General features: G+C 41.1%; 1 protein-coding gene across 2 annotated transcripts in view; it reads left to right on the top strand.

The window, feature by feature from the left end:
- The window catches only part of Kettin (kettin protein), a 38,560-nt gene extending 21,622 nt beyond the window's left edge, over positions 1-16,938 (top strand). The window contains exons 3-22 of one of the 2 annotated variants that reach the window (XM_028313671.1): positions 20-249; positions 493-1,857; positions 2,032-3,888; positions 3,969-4,112; positions 4,209-4,610; positions 4,698-5,096; positions 5,183-5,578; positions 5,662-6,462; positions 6,784-7,035; positions 7,297-9,800; positions 10,018-10,212; positions 10,284-11,691; positions 11,771-12,058; positions 12,142-12,373; positions 12,465-12,636; positions 12,715-12,901; positions 13,250-13,580; positions 13,902-15,228; positions 15,416-15,545; positions 16,536-16,938. In XM_028313671.1, the coding sequence (XP_028169472.1) occupies positions 20-249; positions 493-1,857; positions 2,032-3,888; positions 3,969-4,112; positions 4,209-4,610; positions 4,698-5,096; positions 5,183-5,578; positions 5,662-6,462; positions 6,784-7,035; positions 7,297-9,800; positions 10,018-10,212; positions 10,284-11,691; positions 11,771-12,058; positions 12,142-12,373; positions 12,465-12,636; positions 12,715-12,901; positions 13,250-13,580; positions 13,902-15,228; positions 15,416-15,545; positions 16,536-16,540 (12,625 nt within the window). In that variant the 3' untranslated portion in view covers positions 16,541-16,938. Of the gene's footprint in view, positions 1-19; positions 250-492; positions 1,858-2,031; positions 3,889-3,968; positions 4,113-4,208; positions 4,611-4,697; positions 5,097-5,182; positions 5,579-5,661; positions 6,463-6,783; positions 7,036-7,296; positions 9,801-10,017; positions 10,213-10,283; positions 11,692-11,770; positions 12,059-12,141; positions 12,374-12,464; positions 12,637-12,714; positions 12,902-13,249; positions 13,581-13,901; positions 15,229-15,415 lie in introns of both variants that reach the window. The other variant, XM_028313670.1, reaches the window with a different exon arrangement.
- The last annotated feature ends 3,934 nt before the right edge of the window (positions 16,939-20,872 follow it).

Genomic DNA, 20,872 nt, shown 5'->3' with positions numbered 1-20,872 from the left:
CATACGTTGCATGTTGCAGGCCAGCTCCTGGACCAGAAATCATATATTTGAGGCACGTGGAAAGAGCAAGACCTTACATTCCTCCGGGCGAGGAGGATCGCGTCTATCCTCCGCCACAGTTTATTGTGCCACTCAAAAGCGTCACGCAGATGGAGGGTGGCAAAATTCACTTTGAGACGAGGATAGAACCCGTTGGCGATCCAACGATGAAGATAGAATGGCTGAAGAACGGACAGAGTATCGAAGCCAGTAAGTGTAACTCATTTACAACATTTCATTCATTCATTTTCAGCCATAGGACATTCACAGCTGAATATAGGTCTCCCCCAATGATTTCCACAATGGCCGGTTGGTGGCGACCTACAGGTCGTCATTTACAACACCTAATGTAAATCAATAACAGGAACTAAACTACATTTAATACGTAGAAAATCTTGAAATGAATTTAGCTCTTGTATATTTGATAAAATGAACTACGGATACTTGTTTCAGGTTCAAGGTTCACGTCAATATTCCGATTTGGTTACATTTCTCTCGACATGCTCAGTCTCAACATTCAAGATAGCGGCGAGTACACTTGCCGTGCTATAAGCGCGACCGGCGTTGCCGAGACCAAAGCTTTCTTACAAGTTACACCGCGCGCTACGATCGAAAGGACGAGCCAACACCCAGAGAGTTTGCAGTACATTCAACAGCTTGAAGACTACTCTAGGTACCAACACCAAGAATCAATAGAGGAACAAACTTCACAAAGGCCACAATTTATCAGGCCCTTACAAGAACTCGGCGAACTTCAAGAAGGAAGGAACGCTCATTTCGAGGGACAGCTCACGCCTGTGAGCGACCCTACAATGAGAGTCGAGTGGTACAAGGATGGCAGACCCATTACAGCCAGCTCGCGAATCACGTCAATCTTCAACTTCGGTTACGTCTCCCTAAACATCATGCACCTACGGGCTGAAGATGCAGGTTCGTACACAGTGAGGGCTGTAAACAAACTGGGCGAAGCTGTCAGTACGGCGTCTATTAGAGTAGCAGCTAGAAGTACTGTGACTGCTGACCTCGGAATACCTGAACAGCGACGATACATCGAAAAGACTGAGCAGTTAGAAGCCTACCAGCAACAACAACACCAAAAATACTATCAGGAAGTTCCTGAAAGCACTCAAAAACCAGAGTTCAAGACTCCGATCAGGGATCAAATTAATATTAAAGAAGGAGGCTTCGCGCACTTCGAAGCACGTCTTGAACCTGTCGGAGATTCAACTTTGAAAGTAGAATGGTTGAAGGATGGACGCCCAGTTGAGGCGAGTTCTAGAATAACTACATTTTTCAATTTCGGATATGTAGCATTAACAATTAAGTCAGTAACCGTCCATGACGTCGGCCACTACACTTGCCGAGCTTACAACGCTCTTGGACAAGCTACTACAAGCGCCAAATTAACAATTGTTACAAAGAAAGATATAATTGCTGAATCTCAGCATCCTGGCGGACTTGAAAAGATTCAGCATCTTGAAGATTCAAGCAGATACATGAGGCGGTCTGAGGAGGAAGTTAAAGTAACTCAAAAGCCTCGTTTCTTGGGACCATTAAAGGGAACAAATAAGATTGTCGAAGGCCAGGGTGCTCACTTTGAAGCCAGAGTAGAGCCTCAGAGCGACTTAACAATGACTGTGGAGTGGTATTTTAATGGTAAGCAGATTAAGTCTGCCAATCGCATACAAACATATCACGATTTTGGATACGTTGCGTTGGATATCTCTAGTGTCCGCGCAGAAGACTCCGGTGTCTACACTGTAGTCGCTCGTAATGCAGCTGGAGAAGCGCAACTCAGCGCTTCTATGACCGTTGAAAGTAAGTACTTCTATAACATTATTTAATAAATGTCCGCATACGCTTAGAAATACACTGATGTAACCTTTGTAAAGAAAATAAATATGACAGTTATAATTTTTATTTAATTATAGAAAATATGACAAAAATTTATTTTGATAGCATAATAATAAATTAGTGTTCATTTTATTTCAGCCCGCTCAAGCATCGACACTTCCAGCATTCACAGAGGCTTATACGAGAAAACAAGGCAAATGGAAGAATCAAAATTCGTGGAGCCTATGTACGTAATTGAAGAAATTTCGAAATCGAAACCAGTATTTGTGCAACCTCTGACTGATCCAAAGCCAGTATCTGAGGGAAAAAATATTCATCTTGAGTGCCGTCTCGAGCCTATGGGTGACCCAACAATGAGAGTGGAATGGTTCCACAATGGTCGCGCTGTAACAGTCGGCTCTCGATTTAGAACGTACTACGACTTTGGTTTCGTAGCACTGGACATAATTCACGCAACATCTGTAGATACCGGCGAGTACACAGTAAGGGCTGTGAACCATCTTGGTTCAGCCCACACTTCAGCTATGGTCCGAGTCATTGAAAGATCGGATATTGTGACCGACACACAGAATGAACAAGCCGTCGAACAAATTCAAATGCTGGAAGATGCTGCAAGGAGAAACCGACAAGTTCAGGAGGACATCACCGTCATGCAAGCACCTCAATTCTCTAGAGCGTTACATAACATTGAAACAGTTGAAGGCACCAACGTGCATTTGGAATGTAGACTGCAGCCAGTGGGCGATCAAACCATGCGAGTAGAGTGGTTCTGCAACGGCAGACCTATTAAGACTGGTCACAGGTTCAGACCAGCTTACGAGTTTGATTATGTAGCGCTTGATCTCTTAAGCGTGTACCCAGAAGATTCCGGTGTATACACGTGCCAGGCCACTAATCAACTCGGCGAAGCAGTCACATCTTGCGCATTACGTGTGATTGCCAAGAAAGATTTGATATTTGACTCTCAACATCCATCGGGTCTTGAGAAAATTCAATACTTAGAAGATACTTCACGTTACAAGAAATCTGAGGTTATTGATGAATCCATAAACATTAAACCTCACTTTGTAACTAAACCCAAATCAATTGAAAATGTGGTCGAAGGACATCACGTCCATTTCGAGTGCAAGCTGGAACCAGTTACAGACTCAAATCTAAAGGTAGAGTGGTTCAAAAATGGTAAACCAGTGACTATCGGGCATAGGTTTAGGCCTATCCATGATTTCGGCTATGTAGCGTTAGATATTATTGATCTGATTGCAGAAGATTCTGGAATTTACACATGTAGAGCTGTCAACTTAGTAGGCAGTGACGAGGTAAGCTGCAGGTTGACGTGTCGTGGGACTGCAGATATAATAAGAGCTACTCAAAATGAGGCTGGCTTAGAACAGATCCAGGTTCTCGAGGACAGATCCAGATACCACAGATCAGATGTCATGGATGAAATCACAACACAAGCGCCAATTTTCACAACTTCCTTAAAGAATATTGAAATCAAAGAAGGTCAACGCGCCCACTTCGAGTGCAGATTGATCCCAGTATCAGACCCGACTATGAAAGTAGAGTGGTATCACAATAACAAACCACTAAAAAGCGGTTCAAGGTTCACCGAAACTAATAATTTCGGGTTTGTGGCTCTGGATATTATGTCGTGTTTGCCTGAAGACTCAGGTACATACACTTGTAGGGCTATTAACGCTCTTGGGGAAGCAGTCACTTCTGGAATCGCTATAGTCCATTCTAAGAAATCAATTTATTTGGAATCGCAGCACGAAGGTGCATTGCCAAGATTGAATCAGCTGGAAGATACATCGAGATATCAACGTCATAGTGCACAAGAAGAGTTCACCACTCAAGCACCAGTATTCACTATGCCAATGAAAGACATTAAGGTGGCTGAAAACCAGGCAGCTCACTTTGAAGCTAGACTTATTCCCGTTGGAGATCCTAAATTACGGGTAGAATGGCTCCGAAACGGTGTACCCATTGAAGCATGTAAGTATTACTTATTTAGATAAATTAGGTTTATTGATCAATGAAACTCAAACTTCATAAATCGTTAAATATTTTTTCAGCTAACCGTTTAACCACCATGCACGATTTCGGATATGTCGCACTTAATATGAAGTATGTGAACCCAGAGGATTCCGGAACCTACACGTGCCGTGCTATCAATGAACTGGGAGAGGCTGTGACGTCATCAACATTATTTGTTCAATGTAAGTATTGCAGCATCGCACCAATTTGATGGACAGAATGCAATATAATAATGTTGAATATCACTTTTAATTTAAACCACTTTATTTTCAACGCAGCTAAAGCCTCTCTGCAATTGGAATCTCAGCATGAGAGTGCTCTGGAGAAAATACAGCAGCTCGAAGACTCCTCTCGCTATCAACGTAGAGAAGATGTCGAGATAGCCGTTAACCAGGCACCTAGGTTCATCACTCAACTGAATGGTCCTTCTAGACTTGTTGAAGGCCAGAGCGCTCACTATGAGTGCCGCATTGAGCCTTACCCTGACCCGAACATGCGAGTTGAGTGGTATTTTAACGGGAAGGTCCTGCAGAGTGGTCACAGGTACCGCACTGCTTACGATTTCGGATTTGCTGCTCTTGATATACTGACAGTATACGGCGAAGACTCTGGTGAATACACATGCAAGGTTATTAACAATCTGGGCCAGGCTATGTCTTCTATTAAATTAAACGTTCAATGTAAGTGTTTCGATATTAATTAAATATTATAATTAAGATTTTGTTATTAGCAGAAAGTATAATGAAAATATCCATTACGTTTTTCAGCCAAGGAATCTATCATTAGAGACACTCAACATGAGAGCGCACTTGAAAAAATTCAGTACCTTGAAGATGACAGCAGATACAAACGAGTGGTTCGTGACGAGAGCTTTATCGCCGAAAAGCCACAGTTTGGCAAGCCCCTGAAGAATGCACAAGTAGCTGAGGGCCAGCCGGTACATTTGGAAGCTACGCTCACCCCTGTCAATGACCCTACGATGCGCGTTGAATGGTACTGTAACGGCAGACCAGTTCAACAAGGTCATCGTTTCAAGACAACTTATGACTTTGGTTACGTTGCATTAGATATTCTGTATGCTTATGGTGAAGATACTGGCACCTACATGTGTAAGGCTACTAATGCCGTTGGTGAAGCTGTAACCACCAGCTCTGTAAAAGTAGACGGTAAGACGAAAATAGTAATTAATTGATCAATATAGATTAAAAATATCTAGTACATGTAATAACTTCACATGATGTATTTATTTCAGCCAAATCCGGATTATATCTGGATACACTTGATGAACAACGATTGAAGAAGATTCAAGAACTAGAAAGATATGAAAGACCTAAAGCTGTAGAAGAAGAGAAACCGGGGCAAAAGCCTGTCTTCTTGACAGCTCTTACTAGCCTTGAGAACCTCAAAGAAGGAGATCATGCCCACTTTGAATGCAGAGTAGAACCTATAAATGATCCTGACTTAAAACTGGAATGGTTCCTCAATGGGCAAAAGATTAGAGCCGGTCACAGGTACAGAACGACACATGACTTTGGTTACGTCGCGTTAGATATTCTGTACACTTATTCTGAGGATTCTGGAACTTACATGTGTAAAGCAACAAACAAGCTCGGTGAAGCAGTCAACACATGCACGTTGAAGGTTGCAGGTTAGTGTCTCAATTAATTTATAGTTATTATAATTACCAAACTAAGGGATATTACCGATACTTACCGATTATTTTATTTTTAGGGCACAGGAGTATTATTTTGGATACTCAACATCCAAATGGTCTTGAGAAAATTAGACAGCTCGAAGCACAAGGTCACCACACAAGATTAGAAGTGGAGGAGCCCAAAATTAGCCCACCACGATTTGTTACTGAACTTAGAGGAACAACACATGTTTTCGAGGGTAAAACAGCTCACTTCGAATGCCAGGTTGAACCTGTACATGATCCTAATTTGCGCATTGAATTTTATCACAACGGTAAAGCCCTGCAATCTGCCTCACGGTTCCATATCACTTTTGATTTTGGTTACGTGTCATTGGATATTCAACACTGTGTCCCTGAAGATGCTGGCGAATACTCAGTGAAGGCAATCAACGCCCTTGGACAATGCACTTCCTCGATATCCATGACAGTAACCGCAAAAGGTAGTATTTTATCGGAATCTCAACGTCCCGAAGGCTTGGAGAAGATCCGAGAGCTAGAATCAGCAGAACCATTTAAGCGGCCTGAAATCCCGGAACCAGTAACAAGGCAGAGGCCTGTCTTCACACAGCCTCTACAGAACATCGACAACATTCAAGAAGGACAAACAGCGCACTTTGACTGCAGACTAATTCCTGTTGGCGACCCCACACTCAAAGTGGAATGGTTCAGAAATGAGAAACTCATTGAAGATAGTTCTAGAATTACGAAGACTCACGACTTCGGCTATGTGTCTATGACAATAACTCACGTACGCGATGAAGATGAAGGCGTCTACATGTGCAGAGCATCTAATTTACTAGGTGAAGCAGTAACGACAGCTGCTATGCGAATCAGAAGTAAGTATTGCAATCAATCAATAAATCATTTACTGTCTTAGTTATAGGTAATACGATTATTTGATTATTTATAGACGAATTAGTTTATTTTCAAGTAGATAAATTATGTATAAACTTTTTCATAAATTACACTGGAAGTGAGTTTCAAAATTTGTTTCATCATTCTTTTTTTTCTTTATGAATCAGTTAAGATTTCACAGAAAAATATGGTGATCGCAATTTTAAAAATCATACTTTTCATTTCACCTATTCGTATGTTTGTAGGTACGTCCTAAAACCAAAAAGACAGTAACTGATAAAATCAATGTATATTGTTAACAGCCAAAGCAGCTATACAACTGGACACACAGCATCCAGAAGGCATGAAGAAGATACAACAATTGGAACAGCCTCACCCCAGGAGAGCTGACGAGCCTGACCGAGAGTTTGAGAAGCCCATTTTCACTCAGGTTTTGACAGGACCTTCCGAACTATGGGAGGGTCAACACGCCCATTATGAAGCACGTGTTGTACCCGTCGGCGACCCTAGTCTCCGATTTGAATGGTACATCAATGGCGTAGAACTGAAAATGGGTATGTACCGTTATCACAATGTATTGTCCCTGTATTCTGTAACAATTAAATAATAAACAACATTTAATATCAAAGTATTACCTATGTTCATAGGGGTTATTAATAACACTAATTACAACTACATAAATCAATCATTTTTTAATAATAAAAAATCTTTCATTCTCTTGTTATAAATACAGTAATAATTTATAAACTGGACTATGCGCATGTCGCAAGCTAGTTTGATAGTTAGAATTAATTGAAAATATTTGTATGTTATAGGATCAAGATTCCGCACTACACACGATTTCGGATTCGTTACTTTGGATATCAACTCTGTGGTCGCAAATGATGCCGGATTGTATATGTGCAAGGCTATCAACAGGGCAGGTAGTACAGTTTCCTCTACTTCTTTGAAGGTGAAGACTAAATCAACTATAGTAGATCAAGCCATGCGTCCAGAGTCCTGGGAACAGATTCAGCTAAAAGAAGCTGCGATGAATAGAGTACCTGAAATGTTTGTGGACACTGGAGTCCAGCAAGCTCCTATTTTCACTACTCACCTCAAGAGCTACGACAAACTTGTGGAAGGCCAACATGTCTACCTCGAAGCTCAGGTAGAACCGAGAACTGATCCAAACCTAAGGATTGAATGGTTCAAGAACGGTGTATCTCTGACAACGGGATCGAGATTAAAGAGTACTTTCGACTTTGGATTGGTTACACTGTCTATCAATGGCTTGAGAATCGATGATTCTGGCATTTACACATGTAAAGCTACCAATTTGATGGGTGAGGCTGTATCTACAGCTTCGATTAAGATTGAAGATCGTCACTGGCTTCTTGGCGAATCACTTCATCCTGAATCCTTGGATAGGATCGGTGCCCTTGAGCAACCTAAATCTGCAAAACCAGAATCACCTGAACCTAACTACGAAATCCCAGTATTTATATCTCATTTGAATAATATTTTGTGCAAAGAGGGTGACAATATTCACTTCGAGTGCAACGTTGAACCATCTCGAGACCCCACCCTTAAGATCGAATGGTTCTTTAATAATAAGCCCCTACCTTCAGGTACTAGGTACAAGAGCACACATGATTTTAGTTACGTGTCTTTGGATATTACTCATACATATGAAGAAGACTCAGGTATTTACACTTGCAAAGCTACAAATAACAAAGGATCCGCTACCACTTCAGGCTCCCTAAGATGCACAGGGGACAAAAATATTTTCTTTGATACCCAGCACCCACAAGGAAAAGCTGGTTTGGAAGCCGTTGAACAAGCTGAAGAAGCAAGGCTTTCTAAAGGTAGAAGAACGTCAGTACCTGATACTGAATATCCCAAACCTGAATGGGTTGTCCCAATTTCAGCCGAACATCAATTAATAGAAGGTCAAGCGCTTCACTTGGAGGGCCAAGTAGAACCTAAGAACGATCCTGACCTAAAGATTGAATGGTACTTCAATGGTAAAATACTGGAACAAGCTTCGAGATTCAAACTTACCAGCGACTTCGGTTTTGTGACATTAGACTTAACAGACGTGTATGAAAGAGACAGTGGAATTTACACTTGCAAAGCTTACAACAAGAGAGGTGAGGCCTTTACATCTTCGACTGTTTATTGCACTAGTAAGGAAAATCTAATAGAAAGGACTCAACATCCTAAAGGAACTGAAGGATTGGAAAAGATTCAAAATCTGGAAGATTCTTTGCGTCGTGAGCCTGGTCAGAAACCCGACGATGACACAGGAAGAGCACCTGAGTTTACAACTGTCTTTAAAGACATTGTTGATATCAGCGAAGGACAAATTGCTCATTATGAAGCATCACTGATACCAACAGGTGACCAAAGTATGGTAATTGAATGGTTCTATAACGGCAAGACAATTGAAGCAAGTCACCGCATCCGAACAGTGTATGCGTTTGGTATGTGTGTCCTTGAAATATTGGGCACTAAGACTACTGATTCTGGAACCTATTCCTGCAGGGCCACAAATAGGTGGGGCCAAGCTGAAATAAGCGTAAAACTTGAATGCGTTGATAAGAGCAAAGGACAAAAACCGAAGTTCACTACACATATACAAAGCATTGAAGGTCTTAAGGATGGCCAATCCGCACACTTTGAATGTACAGTTATACCTGTGGATGATCCAGACATGAAGATTGAATGGTACCATAATGGCCAACCACTTCGTCACTCTACAAGAATAAAAACAGTATCCGATTTTGGATTCGTTGTTATGGACATTGCTTATACGCAAAACCATGATACTGGAGAATATGTATGCCGAGCTTATAACAAATACGGGGAAGATTTCACTAAGGCTACCATTAACTGCTATGGCAGAAGTGGAGTCTACTTGGACAGCTTGCAGCCTGACTCTCTGGCCAAGATTAGGGAATTAGAAAGCATGCAGGGGGCACAGCAACAGGCGCCATCAGCAGCATCTGCCGAACCGCCAAAATTCTTGACCCAAATACAAGATGTTACAAAGTTAGTAGAAGGTCAGAGTGCACACTTTGAAGCTAGACTAATACCAGTTGATGATCCAGATCTGAAAGTAGAATGGTTCTACAACGGCAAGAAGTTACCACATGGACATAGATACAGGACTTTCCATGATTTCGGAATTGTCATATTGGATATCTTATACTGTTATGAAGAAAATTCTGGTGTTTACGAATGTGTTGCTACGAACAAATTGGGCAGAGACTCAACAAAGGCTACGCTCAAATGTACATCGAAGGAAAATTTGATCCTGGACTCGCAACTTCCGCGGGTAAGGATTTTAACTAAATACAAACCTTTCTTAGGATGAGTTGCACCACCTTAATTTAACCGTAACTATAATCATGACCAGTGACATACTTTTGACATTTGTTATACGTTAAAGTAAGATGGTGCAAACCAGCCTTAGAAATATTGCATAATATTTTGTCATGATACATTCAATGAAATGAGCTGTTAAACCAAAATAAATAAATGTATTTTTACAGGGCATGGAAGGTGGTTTAGAAAAACTTCAAACCTTGGAGGATTCAATGATTCGCAGAAAAGATACTACGGTTGAGGAAGAAAGGGGCAAAGCGCCTGTCTTTACAGTTCCTCTGTCAAACATAGACAACCTAAGAGAAGGAGAAAATGCCCACTTTGAGGCGCGACTTACACCAACAGACGACCCTAATCTTAAAGTAAGTAAGCTTTGATTAAAAAAAATATTGACTACTAAGATAAAATACCAATTTAATAATTATTGTTTCAGGTGGAATGGTACTGGAATGGCAAGTCACTTAAGGCTGGATCTAGATTCAGAACGTTCTGCGATTTTGGATTTGTTATTTTAGAAATATCTCCTACCTATCCTGAAGACTCGGGAGAATACCTATGCCGCGCCTATAATAATTATGGTGAAGCTGTAACTACAGCAACTATGAAGGTGCAAGGCAAACGCAATATTATTCTAGAATCTCAACTACCAAAGGGCATGGAAGGAACAATTGACAAAATTGCTGCTCTCGAAGGCTACACTGGCACAGTCGACTCAATGACACCTGAAGCGGAGAGTGGTAACCCTCCTGAATTCATCACAACTCCTTCTGATCTTGTGCTCTCAGAGAACTCATCGGCGCACTTCGAGTGTCGTCTAGTCCCTGTTAATGACTCCAGCATGAGAGTAGAGTGGTACCATAATGGAAAACCGCTTCTTACTGGATCTAGAGTCAAAACCATTAACGACTTCGGATTTGTCATATTAGAAATTGGCGGTGTTTACCAACGTGATGCCGGTTTATACACCTGCAAGGCTACTAACCGTCATGGTGAAGCTACAGTATCTTGCAAGTTACAAGTGAAAGGCAGACAAGGCATAATCTTGGAGCCTCAGCTACCATCTCACTTTAAATCAGGAACTGAAAGTATCCAAAAGTTGGAGGAAACATTACACAAACGAGAGGAAATTCAAATAGAAGATGAAAAACCAAACCCTCCGCGATTCACGGTAGAAATCAAGGACAATCTGGATGTCCCAGAAGGTGGCCCCATCCACTTCGACTGTCGTGTCGAGCCAGTTGGCGATCCAACAATGAGGATCGATTGGTTCTACAACGGTAGGGCATTTGCGACTGGATCTCGTGTACACATGCTTAATGACTTTGGTTTCATAGCCTTAGACATTGACTATATTTACGCTCGTGACGCTGGTGAGTACACTTGTCGCGCTACGAACAAGTGGGGCTCGGCAACTACTACAGCAAAGATCACTTGCAGCGCAAAGCGCGATATTGTACTGGAATCCCAGCTTCCGCAAGGCATGAGTGGCGAAAAGATCAAAGAGCTTGAAAGAGGACGTGTTACTGACGCTCCTAAAGAAGAGCCTGTGGTCAGCACGCCACCCAAGTTCATTACACAGATTCAGTCGCACACTGTCGAGGAATCAGAAGGCGTTCGTTTCGAGTGCCGAGTGGAACCTAAGGAAGATCCAAAACTTCGCGTCGAGTGGTACCGTAACGGAAAGCTGTTACCATCGGGACACAGATACCGTACAGTTTACGACATGGGTTTCGTTTCTTTAGATATTTTATACGTGTACGCGGAGGATTCCGGCGAATATGTATGCAGAGCAGTCAACGACTTCGGTGAAGATTTTACCAAGGGAACTATTTCCTGCAAGCGTAAGTGTTTTTCAATCGAACTTTAAGTTATTCACGAATAATAACAAATATGTACTAAAAATTTACTTAATACTTGCAGAATTGCCAGATATCATCTTACAAAACCAAGTGCCACGCGGAATGAAGAGGTCAGAAGCTTTGACTCAAATGGAGGCTACAATCAAGAAATACACTTCGGAAATATTCTTGACGGAAGATGATTTGTACGATGTTGACAAAAAGCAGCCACCTAGATTTGTTACCCAAATTCAAAGCCAAACAACACTTGTTGAAATGGAGTCAACTAAGTTCGAATGCCAATTGGCACCCGTCGGAGACCCGAATATGAAAGTGGAATGGTTCTTTAATGGCAAACCATTGCTGCACAGTAAGTTATACTATAAATACATTATTATTGTAAATCAATGAAAAACAAGTTTCAGCTATTAATTGTTACGATTATGTTCGCAGAGAACCGATTTACTCCAATCTACGACTTTGGCTACGTGGCAATGAACTTTGGATGGGTATACCCTGAGGACAGCGGCGAATATGTATGCCGCGCTACAAACCTTTACGGCATGGACGAAACTCGGGCCATCATCAAAACAGCCGGCAAGCCTGGCATCGTTTACGATTCTCAGCTGCCTAAACACATGAAGAGTATCGAGAAGATTCGCGAAATGGAAGCAGCATGGCAAACGTTAGTAATTTAAAATACATACCGGCTTTTTATAAATTTATGTTAAAATGATGCAGTATAATTGTATAATAATTGCATTATTTATTTCAAGGGCCCCTGAACCAATGCCGGATGAAACTAAGGCTCGGTCAGCGCCCGTTTTCGTGAGCCGACCGGACCCTGTAACAGTAGAAGAAGGCGAATGGGCCCGCTTCCAATGCCGTGTCACCGGCCACCCCAAGCCGCGTGTAATGTGGCTGCTTAATGGAAACACCATTGTAAACGTACGTTAATCATAATTATTATTACTTAATTGTTTGTAAAAAAGAAAAACAAAAGTCTTATTCACCTTTTATTTTTAGGGTTCCAGATATAAATTGACATACGACGGAATGTACCACTTTGACATACCTAAGACCAGGCAATATGATACTGGCAAGATTGAAGTTATCGCTAGGAGTTCCGTTGGCGAGGCTTTGGCTACGACCGAATTAAAAGTAATTCCGAGACACGACGATTACAGAGGAGTCCTTAAGAATGCTCCGAGACGTGAGTGTTTTTTACAACTGTACAAAAATCACTTAATATTGAAGTATTTATACCACGCTACATGACATACACAGTTTGGCATATTATTGAAATCTAATACCATAAGTTGGCTTGTCGACACTGCTGCTCTAACACACTTCAGCAATATCACGCACACACCAACAAACCGCTTAAGCACAAATAAACATTTGCTTTCCTATGATCCCTCCCTCTAAACCCAAAAGAAATCTGCAGCTAAATCACCTGCTTCTACCGGCTTAGCATCGGATTCTTAAGAAGGTATGTCTTCAGGTATTTACTAGATGATACAGTTTTCATTTGTCTAACTTATATTTTGATTACATACAGCTTGGTATGATGAGACGACACAACACCAACGCTCTGAAACTGAACTAGAAAAAACCTTCGAGGAAAGGCAAACTATGCAACGACAGGGTGTCATTGACCATAGACCAGAACTGAAACCTAAAGTCATTAAGGAGCCAGAAACTGAATGGCAACAAACTGTTAAGAAGAAGAAGAGCGAAGAGTATTACAACAAACTCCAGGAATTAGAAAATGAACAGGTTATCAAAGAAAGCAGGATGAGAGAATCAACTCATCAGTATGCTATCCCTGGAGAAAAAATAGCAAGTAACTCCATGGCCAGGGGTATGGCTCAGAAGTACGAGGACAGTTTGTAAGTATTATACATTTCTTTTGTTCTTATAATAATATTATTATTTAATGTCAACTAAAGTACATACAAATAGCATGTGCAGGCCCCACACTAGGTGAACCGGCGATCTGGTGAAGGTCATTAAAAAACTCAAAAGTCATTAAAACTGATTTTATTTTGCATAGGCTTTTAAAAAAGCACTTTTACACGTCCCAATATTAACCCTACCACAGCTTCGGGACAATAAATGGACCAGTGCTGAGAAAAGGAAGCGCAAGAAACTCAGTCATTATTGTCAGCCTCTTTTTCAAAAGTTAGTCTAAAATATGTGTCTTATTTCAGAGAACAAACTGAAGAGGTCGTTGAACAACAAGTGCAGAAGAAGATCGTTCAAAAACCAAGGATTCCTGATCCATCTGAATCTACTGTACATGGTAAAGAAGTGCACGTAGCCAAGCAGAAGCAAATACAAAAAGAAGTCGTAGGCGATACAGAGATTACTCGAAAGATCACATCCACTGAGACTACTGAGGTGGAGCACAAAGCTCAAACACACGAAAGAGTTGTCGAAGGACCTGTTAAGCCTAGCAAACCCCCCGTATTTACTAAGAAAATGCAGCCATGTCGAGCATTTGAACACGAGCAAGCCAGATTTGAAGTAGAATTCGACGGTGAGCCATTACCTACCATTAAATGGTATCGTGAGAACTTCCCGATCAAGAACTCTCCTGATTTCCAAATTCACACGTTCAGCACAAAGTCTGTTCTGATTATAAGGCAGGTGTTTGTTGAAGATTCTGCAGTATTTGCTGCTGTTGCTGAGAATAGAGGTGGTACTGCAAAGTGCAGCGCCAATTTAGTAGTGGAGGAGCGTAGACGTCAAGGCAGAGGAGGTGTCACACCGCCCAGTTTTACGTTGACTGCACAGAATGTTAACGTGACTGCTGGCCAGCTCGTGAGATTTGACACTAAGGTTACTGGAACCAAACCTATTGATGTGTATTGGCTGAAAAACGGTAAAAAGGTTCAACCTGACATTAGAAACAAGATTTTAGAAGAAGATGGTACTTTCACACTTCTTATTCTGGAAGCGTACCCGCAAGATTCGGGCAAATACGAGTGCGTGGCTATCAACAGTGCTGGAGAAGCAAGATGCGACGCCGAGTGTGTGGTCAGCGCACCTGCTACCAAAGAGAAGCCTAAACCTCAAGCCAAAGCTGCTAACGCTCCTCCCGAAATCATCGAACCTCTAAAAGACAAGGTCGTTACTGAAGGACAAGCCATCGAATTCAGCTGCAAGATAGTGGGCAAGCCGACACCTACAGTTCAATGGTACAAGGGAGATAAGTTGATAAAGCCGTCGAAATACTTCCAAATGTCAAGGACTGCTGACGAATACACTCTCCGCATTTCCGAGGCTTTCCCAGAAGACGAGGGTGACTACAAATGCGTTGCGTATAACTCTGCGGGCAGAGTGACCGTCGCTGCTAAGCTGAAAGTGACTCAACCAGACCAGGCTGACAACCTTCCCACCCTGACACCTCTTCGCGATATCGTCGTCAACGAAGGACAACCCGCTCAATTCAAGACGCACATTACCAGCAAAGTGAAGCCTACGATCCAATGGCTGCGTGAAGGAGCTTTGATCCCTGAAACTCCTGATTTCCAGGTAATTAAATTTCTTTATAGTTGAATGGTAAAATAATAGGTCTAATGTGTGTAATTTAGTGTAGTAAAAGATTGAAAGCGACATAAGTGTCCATGCAGTGTAGTATAAAAGATTGACTAAGTGATAGATAAGCACGTTCCAACAGTTACATAATGTTTAACAGCTAATCGATGCCTTTGTTTCGCAGATGATCCACGAGGGCAACAACGCCGTGCTGTTGATCGGCAACACGTACGAGGAGGACACCGGCACGTTCACCTGCCGCGCCACCACCGCCGCCGGCCAAGTCGAGACCTCGGCAAAGCTAGTCGTCAAAAGTAAGACATAGATACAGGCAGCGAGCTCGCGTCGCGCACTTTAATCCATTAATGTAGTGTTTCTTTGTTTCATCACTATACCTCTATGAGATCGGGTGAAAACTACTATTTATCAAATTCGAAAGTTGACAAGCGAATACACTTTAGATGGCTTCACACAATCGTAGCGGTTTCCGCAGTAATGACTCTCGCCCGCTTCTAGACCGCGCCGGCCCGGTCGTGGTGTTATGGCACACGGTCTGGACGACCGGCTGACGACCCTCCTCGACCGCGCGATCGTTCGATACCGCCGGGCGCACTCTAACATTACCTATACTTGCAACCGAGAACGATAGACGACTTAACTCAGTAGCACTATTTGAGCGAATTTCCGCATCTAACAACGCTGTACATTTAAGCTTTTTGTGTAAATAGTCCTAGTCGACCACGAGCAGGCACGCGGCAGGACACCAGGGGCCGAGCTGGAGCTACCTTTATGGACAGGACACACGTAACATGTGATTAACACGACACAAAACATTCTACGACTGTTTTGTTTTGCTTTACCGCTACGATGTTTACTAAATTTTGTAATTATTGATCGTTTAAATCATGACATAGAGACACATAGCAAAACGAGATGCGTCTTTCGACGAACTGTAAAATGTATTTTTCACCCAATACTCTATTTTTAAGCCTGCGCTAGTTAATGATTTATTTGGCCTTATTAACCTCAGAATTGTTGAGTCACGACGCTTTTTGTGTTGAGATCTGACCTGTGAAACTTATGCAAATGATCTCAGTCTTTGTTCTAGTAAGAACTTTCCGTTTCACTGAACGTATGTTGTCAAGTGATCGCCGGAACTGGGACTTGCGTGGGCTTCAGCGGTCTGCGATCGGTACCCGTGTTCGAGTTTGCTTTCTGTGTATATAAAACGATTAAACAACGACGACGTAAGAGTTCCCGCTTCAGCTTTGTCCTCGAGCATGAGTAATGTTTGTATTGTCCAGTTTAGATTGGAGTTCCGTCGAGTCCGTTGCTCTAACCCACCGCACGCAGGCCGCGCGTTGCCCGCTGTCATCTAACGCCCCACTAACCGTCACTGTCGTCCCCGCGCCCGGGTCGTCCGTCCGCCCGCCCGCCCTCGGCCCGCGCCGCTGTCAACTGTCAACTGTTCGGTGACAAAGAAACATAAAACTGACCACTACTCTCAAAGTACGCACGCACTACTTGCCTTGCCAGTTTCTATGTTTTGAAAACACTGCCGATGTTTATGACCTAATGTTTTCTGCAAGTACAAATCCGAATTGAATGAGATTTTATAGTTTAACGTTACAGTGATTTTTAACTTAGTTTGTTTTAAGTGCACGATATTGTTAAATTAAATTGTGTTGTATGTTTCACCTAATTGTATTAAGTTATTAGGCGTGGCAATATTTGATCACTAAATATTTTAGTGCCTATCCATATTTAATAATATATTTATGAAATAATTTTTTGTATGTTACCTTTATGTGAAAACTGTTTAATAAACGCTATTAAATTAATGACGATTTCGCATTATTCTACACACGTGATAAGAAAGAAGGGCTCCCGTGTAGGCAAAATATATCGATATCGAACAACACGCACGGACACGGCTCTGGCATCCATCAAGCCCGTCCCGCCGCCCGCCGCCGCGTGCGTGACAATGCGCCCTAACCGTCCGGGACGACTGCCAGTCATCACCTTCTATTTGATGGATACCGAGATCTCGTTCGCTTTGATTCATTGGCTGACACACACACTCTTTCTTTACTTCTTTTTCTTTCATACCATTAAATGGATTTGAACAGTGATATAATATCACATTTTCTTTGCTACTGTTGTAACTAAACAGTTGATTAGCTTCTTTCTAATATCTTTAATTAAACCAATAAATGGATGTTAACTAATAATGAGAATGATTCAGTTATTTTCGGTCTTCGAACTGACTCGATTGGAATGGACCGCTGGGGAGATCCAGCATCAGCAATGGATATTCAAAGTGACTTTAGAATCGAGGCGGTTTGAGTCCGATGGTTTTGAGTTCCCATAGAAATATTAGATATTAAAATATTTTAGAACACACTATTATTAAAATTAAATAATGTATGCCATGAACCTTCCCCTACACACAAGAATGATTAGATGGTTTTGACACGAATGTTGTTGCCTCACGTCGCGGAAGGATTCCAAATGGCAAGTAACTACCTCGTTGCAGTAAAAGGTGGAACACTTGATAATAGTTTTTGCTCATTCATGTAAATGTTTGTTGATCATCAGTTATTTTAGATGAAATTTATTATCTCGTAGTAAATTAATTATATGGCAAAAACTATTATCATTCATGGAAGTTCAAGCAAGAGATCAGAAGAAAATGGAATCTAAAGATAATACAATCAAAGTAGTAAGTATAAGAAATGGTAAGAAAAAATCACAGATGTTTCGTAAACTTGGTTCGGTTCCAAAATGAATACTTCATTATTTTATTAAAACAATTAAATGGCCGGCGAATTTCGTACCGCCCAAATAATGTAGTTTCGGAACTTATTATATTGTCATTTTGGTTGTAATACTAAAGATATGCACCATCCTAGACTGCATCCCACTTAACATCAGGTGCGATTGTGGTCAAATACCTGCCATGTAATGCATAAAAAAAAAATTTTTCAAAAAGGTTTTAAATAAATACATAATACTCGTATGTCAAAAATCTCCAAGGGCATATTCTATTTGGCTTCACCCGCTCAGATTTCGATCTGTCAAAGAAAGATTTATTATCACGCGTCCGCGATGATAAGTAAATATGGAAATCGAAATGCACAAACACAACAATAAAATTAATATAGGTAAATAATGTCGGCATCGGACAACCAAGTCGAGATAGATTCAAGGATCAAGCGCTGGACTATTGTGGTGAACTGCCTTTTGTTTGACACAAGCACATACATACATAAGCTTACTTCGAGGGGTCAACATAATAGTAATTTGTAATTATAACTTATAAAAAACCTTGCCTATTTTTGAATGGTTATCTAAACTTTAGATATTATCACAAGTTACTTATGCTTTAGATTCTAAGGCATATCATTTCATACACGACACCCAACGAGCCGGAGGAAAACAGACCCTTAAATCATCACCTCACAATTTCAAAATACCGACGAGAATTCATTAGTTTCCTTCCAAAAAAACATGGAACGAGATCTTTGAAAATCTTTTAGCGAGCCCCTACTAAAACGGGCAAAGTTTTAATTTTGGTTTTGAAACTCACTATAAAACAAACATGACTTAAGGGTGGTCAGGGTGGTAACGTTCAAAGCTTAAATTTAGATTCCTTAAATCAAGGTGTACTCGTATGTTCTACCATCTACGACTTTACTTAGGAGATAATACAATCAATTTTGTGATTTTAACTTTCACCTATTGTTGGTTTTTAATTCTTTTCTCATTGTGGCGAGTACGTAGACCTTGTGTGATACATGCATAAAAGAATAAATAGAATAAAAGCTGAAAAAAATAATGAAACATAATGAAAACAAATTGGGTTTAGCATAAAGCGTTTCTTTCGAAACTCCCTTCCTATGGGCTACCCGAGAGATTATGCGGATGGGTGGCTAGTTTGTTAACAGACAGAAGCATAAAGGTCGTAGTCGACGGTAAATGCTCAGACTCTGTCTGTGAATGCTGGTGTCCCCCAGGGCTGTGTGCTAACGCCTACGCTCTTCCTTCTGCATATAAATGACTAGCTTTTGCCCGCGGCTTCACCCGCGTGAAATTCAGTTTGTGACAGATTGTCATAAATTGTAGTCTATACAGGGTGGAAACGATAAGTGATCTCACTCGATTATTTCTAAACTATACAATATATCGAGAAACTGGTTACTGGTCCTGAAAGTGCTTCACGAGCTCTTTCAAATGGTACCAATAACAGGTTACAGATTAAACGGACACTATCTGAAAATTCAATGTTTCCAGCTTCCATACTAAATGTATGCCAAACACAGAATGTTAGAAGTGTATTTTTAAAAAAATTAAATAATAAACTTAAAATAAACTCGTAAATTGCATTCTTATTTAAAATTAATTATGGAAAACATTAGTTTTAGACTTTCCTTGCTATAAAATTTGCTATAATATTATCAAGAGATGAGTGCCATCTGTGATAGTACTAAATAGTAATAAAGTATGGAAGATGGAAACATTGAATTTTTAAATAGATCCAGTTTATTCTGTAACTTAATATTGATACCATTGGTTAGAGCTCGTGAAGCACTTTTAGGTTCAGTAACCAGTTTTACGATATATTTTGTAGTTTGTAATATTATGAGGCTGTACCAAAGGTATGGAAGCCGGAATCATTGAATTTTCGGATAGATCCAGTTTAATCTTTAACCTATTATTGGTACCGTTTGATAGAGCTCATGAAGCACTTTCAGGATCAGTAACTAGTTTTTTTTTTATATCTTGTATAGTTTAGAAATAATCGAATGAGATCACTTATCGTTTCCACCCAGTATGTTCTAGGTTATAAACAATTATACTGTAAAATTTCATCAAAGTCCGTTCGGTAGTTTTTCGTGAAAGAGTAACAAACATCCAGACATCTATACAAACTTTCGCAATTATAATATTAGTTCAATGATATGTTGCGAATGAGCGGCATTCATTGTTATGCGGACGACAGCACGGTTGATGCCTCCTATACCGGCCGCGCAAACATCTCTCGGGAGAACGTACGTCATTGAGAACCGTAACAAACTTGTATTCGAAATTGAAACCTCCTTAAAAGAGGTCTCAAAATAAGGTCGACGCAATTTGGTTCAGTTTAACCCTACAAAGACACAAGTTTGCGCGTACACCGCCAAAAAGATGTCGTTTGTCAAATCTCGCTGTTTCGAGAGCACTCCCCTAACTGCCTCAACCAATATCGGAATCCTTAGTGTCGACATATTGAGTGAAGTTCAGTTCCGTGGTCACTTAGAAGATAAGGCTAAATTAGCCTCGAAGAAGCTTGGTGTGCTTAATAGATCGAGCGAGACGGTATTTCACTCCGGTCCATCGCCTGCAACTATATTAGGCCTGCGACTCATGGAATGTTATGGAATACTGTTCTCATCTTTGGGCACGTGCGCCCCAGTACCAGCTTCTCCCTCTGGACCTCATTGACCTGAACTTAGAGCAGCTCGAATCGTTGATTGCCAGGACATTTCGGATCGGCTTGACCTCTTGGCGCTGCTTAGAGATGTATCTTCACTGTGCGTCTTCTATCGCATGAATTGTCCGGACTTATCTCTGCCACCACTTTTCGCCATCGATCTACCCG

This window comes from Ostrinia furnacalis, unplaced genomic scaffold (genome assembly GCF_004193835.3).
Source record: "Ostrinia furnacalis isolate ACB-3 unplaced genomic scaffold, ASM419383v2 OfSCF4318, whole genome shotgun sequence".
In the NCBI taxonomy this organism is placed as follows: Eukaryota; Metazoa; Arthropoda; class Insecta; order Lepidoptera; family Crambidae; genus Ostrinia; species Ostrinia furnacalis.
Note: the sequence above shows the minus strand (reverse complement) of the source record. Positions and strands in the feature narration are given on the sequence as shown.